This window comes from Pseudochaenichthys georgianus, chromosome 5, assembly GCF_902827115.2.
Source record: "Pseudochaenichthys georgianus chromosome 5, fPseGeo1.2, whole genome shotgun sequence".
Classification (NCBI taxonomy): domain Eukaryota; kingdom Metazoa; phylum Chordata; class Actinopteri; order Perciformes; family Channichthyidae; genus Pseudochaenichthys; species Pseudochaenichthys georgianus.
The window spans coordinates 34,744,293-34,755,507 of NC_047507.1; the positions used below are offsets into that span (position 1 = coordinate 34,744,293).

General features: G+C 42.4%; 1 protein-coding gene across 1 annotated transcript; it reads left to right on the forward strand.

Moving 5' to 3' along the window:
* Positions 1 to 2,898: 2,898 nt before the first annotated feature.
* LOC117446378 (dynein axonemal heavy chain 12-like) lies at positions 2,899 to 6,056 on the forward strand. Its single transcript, XM_071203310.1, is given in 8 exon segments — positions 2,899 to 2,930; positions 3,466 to 3,637; positions 4,213 to 4,318; positions 4,442 to 4,621; positions 5,335 to 5,463; positions 5,759 to 5,809; positions 5,812 to 5,926; positions 6,043 to 6,056. Coding segments are annotated over 8 exon segments (789 nt in total). The 5' UTR covers positions 2,899 to 2,908.
* The last annotated feature ends 5,159 nt before the right edge of the window (positions 6,057 to 11,215 follow it).

Below are 11,215 nucleotides of genomic sequence, written 5' to 3' on the forward strand. Positions count from 1 at the left end.
GTGTGACAGATGAACAGATCGCCACTGGGCTCTCAACTAAAGACACAGCCACGCAGAAACTGCGCATGTGTACGGCTCCTTATGGATACTGCGATTTGTGAAGTCCTGGCCCGGAGCCGCGTTCTGGTGCTCTCCGTCAGAACTGCATCCCTGTCAGATGAGACATATACCACGTGATGACACGTTAGGCTCGTGTTGTATTCAAGGACCCTGACCTTGGCCAGGAAAAACAGGTACTCGCTTGTTTATTTTTTTGCGGTCTAGATTTCTTAATTTTTTTTCTTTTTTTCGTGTGTTTAGAAATGACCTCGAGGGCCGTACCAAACGGTCTCGCGGGCCGTATACGGCCCGGGGGCCGGAGGTTCCCCACCCCTGCCTAGTGGGACAGTAGGGTATAATGAATTCTTTAAGGTAAGATGGCGCCTGCCCATTAAGGGCTTTGTAGGCGAGAAGAAGAATTTTAAATTCTATCCTGTGTTCTATAGGGAGCCAGTGTAAGGCAGCCAGAACAAGAGTAATGTGGTCCCTTTTCCTAACTCTGGTTAGTACACGAGCTGCAGCATTTTGAATCAGCTGAAGCGACTTGACTGACTTCTTGGTACACCCTGATAATAAGGAGTTACAATAATCCAGCCTAGAAGTAACAATGCATGGACTAGTTTTCTCTGCATCGTTTTGAGGCAAGATATGCCTGATTTTTGCAATGTTACGTAGATGGAAGTAGGCGGTCCTTGAGAATGATTTTATGTGGGCGTTAAAGGATAAATCCTGATCAAATATAACACCAAGATTCCTTACAGTCTCACTGGAGGCCAAATTAATGCCATCCATAGTTAGTATATCTTTAGATAATTTGTTTCGTAGATTCTTCGGGCTAAGTACAATAACTTCAGTTTTGGTCGTGTTTTTACATCAAAAAGTTTAAGGTCATCCTCGTTTTTAAGTCCTTAAGGCAGTCTTGAATTTTATTTAGATGATTAATTTCATCAGGCTTGATTGATAAATATAGTTGAGTATCATCCGCATAACAATGAAAGTTTAGAGAATGATTCCTTATAATTGCCTAACGGAAGCATATATAATGTGAACAAGCTCCGCTTCCTACTTGGCGAACCAGTAACTTTCTCGTGTGCACGAGAAATCGTGATGAGCAAAACCATGTCACTTGGCCCAGGTGGTTTCCACAGAACGGACAAAACATGTTTAACGACCATAAAGGTCCATAAGTACCGGCGGTCTATCGCCAAACAACTTAAGTTTGTCTCAATCACTTGCACATCACTTCTGGTATGAATGGGCATTCCCTTTCCGGTTTGATTCTCTAGTTCAGGGGTACTCAAATACAAATCTTAAAAGGTCCAAACATTTGTTTTCAATAAGATAAAGGTCCGTTTATTACGGTCATTCAAACTTTTAAACAATTGCAACAAGATTCTTAAAACGAGGTTGCAAAAACTAAAATAATCTGTATGCAGCAGTTTTCATTGTTATTGTGTCTGTGCTTGACATCTCAGAGTCGCAGTGTAAGAGCTGCAGTTATGAATAAAGGCAGCGGCACCCTCTTTCATTCAGCATTCCCATTATTGCTTATAAATGTCTTGCCCCTTTAGTGTCCACTGAGGTTCGTCAGGCCCAACACATCTTCAACAAACTCCCCCTTGCCTCATCATAAAAACTCACAAACACCAGCAACTGAGCAATGTCAGTGGTGTCAGTGGACTCATCCACAGCTAAGGAAATGCACTGTGCATTTTGCATTCTTGTATACTTCATTATCCAGTTAAAATCAAAGTGGTTACCTTTTGGCTGGGCAGTGTAGTTTTACACACCGTCTTTTTTTACTTTCTCAGGACTGAAAACTGTTTTTTGGGGGCAGACCTCCACAAAGAAGAACATATATTTACACACATAAGGTCATCATCTTAACAGTTTTGTATGCTCATCCGTGAGCAGAGCATCAAGTTGACATGTCTATAGAGGCTTTGCATATGACGTCACGGGTGACGGGACGTCAGCCAGCGGCCATACTGGAGTACCAAAAACAGACACCGTAATACTCATACCTTTTTAATCGGGCATATAATGGTGAACTTCTCCCGTTCATTGAGCCTTTACATTCTGTTACATCCAAATCAAACCATATCAGATTGAAAAATATGATATGTTTGTATTGTATTATTATTACATTAATGTCAATGTGGTACTTGGTCAATTAAATGTCTTGATGGTCAGAAAAGTGATTTGGGGTTTGGTTGTGTAGGGGAATGTTTGAACATTATTTAAGATGTTTTCAGGCATGGAAGATTAATGTTTTTCTCTTCAAGTTTCTATTGTCAGATTGGACACATCCTAAATTGCTTGAATGTGGTTTCAGACCTGCACTGCGCACTGTAATAGTACTGGTAGAATATTCAAGCTTGGGTAAATCATTTGGAGAAAAACAATTGAAAGGGGCAAAGTATTATATTTATTACAAGGTTTCCAATTTACCCATTGAAAAAGGGTGAAAAACAAGTATGCTCCTTTAACTGTAAGCTGCAGAGATCACCTCACATAACAGAGATAGATTAAAATTGTGTCCATATTACAGTTTTTTTCAATGCTAAAACACATTTTTTGAAAGCAGGGCTTATTTTCTCAAAACACATTCACAAACAACCACCACAAAGTGCAAACACCTCATATATACTGCATATATATCACATAAATAATCACAATGTCATTCAGATTGATTAATACTTCTGTTTCTTTGGAGGGGACATGGCTGATGACATTGTCACAATACCAGCTTCCTTTGGGGGCAACTGTTATACCAACACATTCAAAATGAAACCAGGTTTTCACAATTTGTGTTATCACATCCTATCATGGGAAGCTTTTCCTCTCCACGAACGCACACCTGGAGGTGATGGAGAATCTGCTGAGGAGAGGTGAGGGAGCAGCATCACTCCATATTCATATATATTTGAATACAAAACGTTTCAAACTTCCAATATCCAGATTAGAGTTTGAGCGATTTTGATTGATTTATTCATTGATTTTATTTATGGATTATCAGGAAAAGAAACATAAGTGTCCAAAGTGTAACATGCTACACTAAACACTTGTTTCCCACATGTTCAAAGGATACAAGTCAAAGAAAACACAACAAAGCAACAACATAACAAATTAAACGGTCCTGAAATCCGAAATGTAAAATATCAGTATGACACAAATGTTGTGTAATTGTATTAATTATATATATTTAATATTCTAATGCTATTTGAAATCATATTTAGTTTTCATATAGAAACTTCTTCTTCGATACAGTATTGTATCGTATCTTATATTACAATACAATACAATATCGTATTGTATGTGTAAATGCAGTTGATTTGATTTTGAGGTGGACATAGATGAAGTAGGTATTTTACAAATTATCTTTCATTTTTTGTGTTTAATTCCCTTCTGATTTCTGTCCTGCAGGGGCGGATGTCCTGTCCCAGGCGCAGGACGAGGCCTCCATCCTGTATGAGGCGTCTGCTTCTGGAGACCCGGCGGTCATCAGTCTGCTGCTGGAGTACGGCGCTGACGCCAACGTGGCCGAAAACATGGGACACATGCCGATCCACCGTACCGCACACAGAGGACACCTGCAGTAAATGTTACTCCATCATATTACAAGAGGACATGTTGTCCGGTTTTTCTGCAAGTATGTAAAACCTCTAACATCAGATAAATTAAATGAAGCTTAGCGCAAGTTCAATTAGGAAGACCAATACCCCCTGGTGTTACACGTCATTTCAATACCCTCTCCTCTCCCAATCAGTGATCAGGGGCGTTACTCCCCAGCTAGCCAATCATCGCACCCGCTAACCCCTTTAAATCTGCTCTTCCCTCTCTGGCAGTTGTCATTTCAGGTGTCAACGAACAACCCTCCTCCACCCCTTCGCCTCCGTCTCCTAATACAGGGCCAAGCTAAAACCTTCTCCCTTCAGAACCGGACCGAACTACTTATCACCACCACCAGTGTCTAGACCCCGGGGGGTTCATCAGAGCGGTTTTCCCCTCCCGAATGATCATCCTGCAAACCGGGGCCTAATCGCCAAACATCAGTTCATCCATTTGTTGTAATCTGTCAATCACCATTCTCTCATATCATGTGTCCCGGTAATAAACATGTATTTCATACATCACGTCTCTCCTGATTGAAATTGTTTGTGTGTGTGTCAGGGTTTTAAATCTGCTGATTCCAGTCACTTCTAAGGGGGAAGTCGACAACAGCGGGATAAATCCTTTACACTCTGCTGCTGCAGGAGGACATGCACACTGCATCAAGGTTTGTGTGTGTGGTGTGTTCTCATGGGCATGGTGTTGGAATATGACTTAAATAAAATGGCTTACTAGTAAACTGTAGTGTTTACATACACCTGTATTGCTGTTCCTCGCAAACTCCCATCAGGCCTTGCTGGATGCGGGGTTTGACCCCAACGACATGCTCCATCCCTGGGCTCAGCGTAGCTATGACGACGGGAGGAAGTCGGCACTTTTCTTCACAGTCTTGAATAATGACGTGCCGTCAGCCAAACTGCTGCTGGAGGCCGGCGCCATGGCCAACCAAGACCCAATCAAATGGCTGCAGGTAGTGTGTGTGTGTGTCTGTATGTCTGATCATCTGAGAGCTGCAGTGTACATTTTTTTTTTTGCCCAGTAGGAAAATCTCAACATATCAACCTGTTTATTGATTGTTAAAGTATAAATGCAATTGCCAGAAGTTAAACGTTAATGTGAGGCTAATTAAACTACACTTCACTTCCATAAGCTTCCAATTAATTGTTGCTTGTTTACAACTTTAACAAAATAAACGTTACCTGTGAAGGTAGAATAGAGAGTAAATGATTTTCCGTGTTCCACGTAATGACGTTTAAATAACCTCCGAAGTCGTATTTAGCAACTTGCAAGCAACCTCCCTTTTTTAAGACATCTACGAAGCTTCCTAGAGATCGTTTTTCAGGCATCTAACCAAAATAACATGAAAATTTGATGAAACCAGAAGTGCTAAAATGCTAACTAATTTCTTCCTGATTTTAGGACTCATTCTCGCAGCACTGAATCATATCAAGATAGTTTAATATGCACACTAACAGAACAGCTTTAATGGATTTTTTACATACTGAAACTTTGGTCTTGTATTCACAGTGAGGTTGCCAGGTTTGGTGCCATTGTAATGATCATATCTGGCACCCAAAGCTACAACCGGATTCGATGCACAGTATTGGGGATTAATATAATGTTGTTCGTCAAAAGGTTGTCCCACCAGTGATGCCAATGTTGATTGATTGTTTTGTCTTTAAGGTTTCGTTGCGCGTGGGCAACTATGAGTTGATCAACCTGTTGCTGAGGTATGGAGCCAACGTCAACTATTACTGCAAAGTAAACACCTCTCACTTCCCCTCAGCGCTGCAGTATGCCCTCAAAGACGAGGTAATCTGTCACTCCTACACTTAAAAAACTTAAATATTGACTTTAATTAAATGTATTATATCAATACATTTCACATAACTGTATTAGGTCAGTTGAAAGCAATACTATAACGTTGAATCTAATATTTAGTATTTCAACTTAAAAGTATTGCTTTCGACTCACCTGATACAGTTAGGAAGACATTATTGACATAATACATTTAATTAAAGTCACAATTCAGTTTTTTCAGTGTTGATTTTTAGTCAAATATTTTATAAAATGTAAGTTCCCCACATGTTGCTGTTTTGTGTGTCAGGTGGTGCTCAGGATGCTGTGTAACTACGGTTATGATGTTGCCCACTGCTTTGCACTGTCCCTACGTTAAACAGCTCCCACATCCCTGATGACTACGAGGGATGGACTGACAATGTTATCAAAGATACCCATGGTGACGGACTTCATCATTACGGAGGCGTGTGGGGTAGTGAGTTGTCCGTAGGTGTTCGGATCAGAGGGTCACAGGTTCAACCCCACTGCAGTCAGCATGTCGTTGTGTCCCCTGAGACACTTCACCCCAAATTGCTGTGGGATTGTCCACAGTATTGAGTGTGTAAGTCGCTTTGGATAAAAGCGTCTAACATGTCATGTAATGTAATAATGACTGTCTGTCATACGCCCAGCATCGACATTACCTGAAAACATTCGGCGGCTTAGCCCACAGTGGCGGGCGGCCGCGGCGCTACAGTGGAATTTTCTACTGCAAACACTCCCCACACGCACACACACAGTACACCCGCTGTTACAATGAAGGCTCGCTAATCAGCTCACTGCATATAGGCAGGGGTAAAGTGCTAATTTTTATGAGTGGGGGCGGACCTCACCTCCTCTTGGGGGGTCCGGGTGGATGCTCCCCCGGGGAAGATTTTTTTTTAAATATTGAAGTTAAAGCATCAATCTGGTGCACTTTGAGAGCAACATTAAGAGATCTATGGATACATCTCTCAATAACACCCTATGAACACAGAACTGTAAAACAGATTTTCTTTTTCTTTATGGATATTTTACAAATCCCACCCCTTTTAAACTCTATTCTTGTTTTACTGCCATATAGACTATAATGATCATATGAAGGTGTGCCGCGGAAATAATCTTTTGAATAATTTGTGACCAAACCGTTTGAGACCCACTGAGATAACGGCGCATTCACACCAGCCTTTCAAAGTCTGGTTGAACCCTGGTGCGTTTAGCCGCTTGGCGCGGTTCATTTGAGTCGGTGTGAACGCAGTCCGAGACCTCTGAAGTGAACTAACTCTATGGACTCTGGTCCGCTAAAATAGGTGGTCTCGGAACGCTTGCTTGCGAACGTCTGGAGAGGTTCATTGCTGGTGTGGCAACGATCAGTCCGCACCAAAACATAGGAAGCGTAGTATTACGTGTCACAAGAACGCGGATGTCTTCATAAATCTTTAGCGAAAGAGTCTTTCAAGACAACCGCGGTTGTTAATTGTAAGACTGAAGACAGAATTAAGTGTTGAACATTGTCGTGTAAAGTAAAAATGCTCCGTCAACTACATAAAAGTAACACTGTCGTCGGTTGAAACGCCCCTCCTTACTGCAGAAGTCTCTCATGTTATAATGTTTTTTAACGGACGTTGGTCTGATTATAATCATATGCGCGCCGCGGGCCGCTAGTGTCTGCTGATCTCCAGATTAACAGCAGCATGAGAATAACCTGCCGAAAGTGCCGATGCTCTATGGCGGAGGCTCTGGTAGAAATTGCCGGGATTTGCGTTTTTATCCCCTTAATGTTTGACCAATGGTTGAACAGCATTTCCGCGCACATGACCTTGTGTTTAATCAAAAGTGGCGAACCGTGTCCTATCACAACTGGACCTTCTGTAGACACACAACACCCCCCCCCCCCTCCGCGACATTATAATGTCCGTCTTTTCACTGAATTGTCGTCTTGAAAAGGGTACTCACAATAAATCCGCACCAACTTCATCTTCACCTGTTTGCACTTGTCATTTCAACGTTAAAAACAATAAAAACGGCATGAATTGCTTCGTCGCATTCATCTAGATCAGTGACCACCAACTGGCGGCCCGCGGGCCACATCCGGCCCGCCAGACATTCTCATCCGGCCCGCACGACGGGGGTGCTGTGGCGTTGGCGGAGTGGTTACTTACTGCGTTCCACCCATTTCTTTGTTTACAACGTCTCGTGAGTAAGGTGCTGTACCGGAGTCCAACAGAGAGGCAGCAGCTGCGGGACAGTAGACTGCGTACTGCGAAACCTTCCCTCCCCTGAAGAAGAAGTGATCCTTCGTTGTGAAGAGTCTGGTTAATGCGCTCCGCACCACAGCAGTAGCCCCGCTGCGACAGAGTCCAACAGAGAGGCTGGAGCTGCGGGACAGTAGCCTAGAAGCAGGGTTGGGTTGTAACGGAATACATAACGGCGTTACGTAATCAGAATACAAAAATCAAGTAGGCTAACTGTATTCAGCTGGCGTTACATTTGAAAAAACGAGTAATCTGATTGCAGTTACTTTCGTAAACCTGAAGTGAATACATTTTGGAATACTTATTGGAATTATTGGTGGAAAAGTTTCCTCACAAAATGTAATATTCATTACCAGCAGAACTGTGTGTGCACTGCGCTGCAGCTTGTCTGTGAGCGAGAGAGAGATGCAGCGTGTCTGTGAGGCCCCGCCCCCGCATGCAGATGAGAGAGAGATCTCTTTTTAAATATATTGAAAGTTAGAAACGGAAATGGTTGATAAAAATCTGAAAGATAAACGTTTATGTAGCATTTCTTTATTGTCGAAATGATGACATTTCATAACGGGATCAAATCAAAGTGAATGGCCTGCTGCTGCTGAATGCATGGGGCAAGTGACTGGAACAAGTTTTAAAAAGTTATTACATCGTTTCAGATAATAAATATAATGATGATTCATTCTATTTAGGGGCGCCTTTCAAAGCACCCAAGGACACCTTACAATTCATAACATATTCCAAGGAAAGGCTTTAAGACGGTACAAAGAATGCAGTCCGGGTGATGTTTTTATGTCGTGTTTGTGATCTTGATAAGCCATGAAAACAGTAAAATAAGTGTCTCCTGTTCACCAAACATACCCATCTGTTATGGAAAAAGAAAGTATTCCAAAAGTAATCTGAATACTATTTATAAAATTCTGGGCTATATAAAATCGCTGGCCCGCGATAGTGTCTATTGGTTACATTTCGGTCCTTGGACAAATGTAGTTGGTGATCCCTGATCTAGATCCTCTGTCTCTCTCCAGTTAACTAGCGGGCCTTCTACAGTACCCTGGAACCGAGGGGAACTCTGAAAGAATACGCCCATTGGCTACAAATCAATATATGATTGGTTGATCAAACTGTCAGTCCAAACGTACGCGCTCATTCAGTGCAACAGCCAGGGCATTCTATCAAGGATGTAGAATACCCTTGGTTGAAGGATATTCTACCCAGAGACCCAGAACAAGATCTGATTGGTTGCTTTCACAAAACCACTGAAATGCGTAGTGCATGGTCCGAGAAGGACAAACAATCAACGTAACACTGTAATATTACAGATCAAAAACACAGATACGATTCTCATTTATTCATTTTATTTATATAATTAAAATCGATTTTTTGTTTGTTTATCTGAGTGTTCCAGGGTATTCTCTGAATACCTTGAAGGCCCTGACAGTTCGCCACTGGTTTAAAGTAATGCTGTCAAAAATTATCGCGTTAACGGCGGTAATTACTTTTTTTAATTATTGCGTTAAAATATTTAACGCATTTAACGCATGTGCAGAATGGCCCGCCCCATACGTGCCACCAGTGGCAGCGCCAGGGTATGGCTGGGGTAGGCTACACGCATACCAAGAAATGGCTTAGCCCCACCATGAAAATGATGTTAAAGTAAGCAAAATAAAGTCTGCCAACTCGCGCCGAGTAAATTGCACAGACAGCAGTTAGTAAGATCGATTTCAGTAGCCACGGTTTTGAAAACTTTTGTCACGTAGTGATCGTCTTCTCAATAGAACATCTTGATAATGTCTTCTGGCCAATCAGAATCAAGATAACGACGTGGTGTTGTTGCAGGAAGTCCCGACGGAGATACTTTTGCTGTAGTACAGGGGTGCACATAACTGGTACGCAGGTTATGTGCGTACTCTGAAATGCGGACCGTCACTTGTGTCACAAAGCGCATTTCCGTACCGACGTACTTGTGAAGCTTTTCCAGAAGGCGGTTCGATCACCGGACGACAGAGTCGGTCTCCGTGAGCACAGACAGGGCTGCTGTTAACGGTCGGTCTGGACAACGGACTTGTGCCAAAACTACGCCAACCGGCTGCGGAGGGAGACTCCCCCCAGACCCGGCGTCATGGGCGGGCCCCATGGGGCCGGGCCCCGCCCATCCAGGATATTGGGCCCGACCATCCAGGATTTGGCCCGCTGTTTAATCAGGGCTGAATACAACATTTTAATTGTTTTATTATTATGTTCAGTGGCGGCGCCAGGGTATACTTGGGTAGGCTACAGCCATACCAATAAATGGCTTAGCCCACCATGAAACAATGATTTAAAGTAAGCTAAATAAAGTCCGCCAACTCGCGCGGAGTAAATTGCACAGACAGCAGTTAGTAAGATTGATTTTCAGCAGTCACTTGTCTGGAAATACCGAAGACTAGAAACGGTTTGAAACTTTTGTCACGTAGTGATCATCTTCTCAATAGAACATCTTTGATAATGTCTTCTGGCCAATCAGAATCAAGATAACGACGTGGTGTTGTTGCAGGAAGTCCCGACGGAGAATATTTTTGCTGTAGTTACAGTACATCTCTATATACATCGATACAACATTACACGTAATGAAATAAGACCCCACGGTTTGATGATTGATGTGTGGGCTGTCTTTCATTTTGACACACAGAACAATGGGGGCAATCCACCCTTATCCCACATGTAAAGTAATTCACAGCCTCTTCCCTCTTCTCTCTGTGAGGAGCAGCAGGTTCAGCTTTCAGAACAAAGTAACAAAAAACTGAAATGGCATTCATTTTTTTTTAAATATATTGTGTAGTAATAGATTTATTTATTTTTCTTCTCAAGAGAGTACCAGAATGTGTATTTTATGTTAGTATTTCAAAAAATCTCCTGGGGGAGAATCCCCCCAGACCCCCCTGCAGGCGTTGGGTTTGCATTATGTCAGCTCTTTCAACATTCAGTTTTCCCGGGAAATGTAGTTTCGGGGTGGGCCCGCCCTGGTACATCAAATGCCCGCCCAGAGACGTATGTCTGCAGCCGGGGTCTGCTCCCCCCCCTTCACTGGAGAACTGCGCTAAAACAGCTGATCACAACGTTCACACTCTGTGGTCAGAAGTACTCCACTAGGTCTGGTGGAATAGCACCCATTGACTAGAGTGGCCGCGATCGCTAAAACGCCGCAGCGCAACGCAGACGCTCCTAATTTAACTAAAGCATGTAGTGTACATGCAAGCACTATTTTAGCATGTTCAATTCATGAATGAAAATGACATCAGCTTAAAGTTTAATAATGTCCTAATGTGAACATATTTTTGTATGTGTGTACCTTTTACTCACACACCTAAACGTAATTTCTTTTCAACACTGTATATAAAACAAATGTACACAATTTGATAAATTGGTCAACTTTAATACCAAGATACCTTTATACCCTTACAATCCTAGTGTCATCCTTGTTGTAAAACTAGATTTTAACATTCAACAAGGACAAA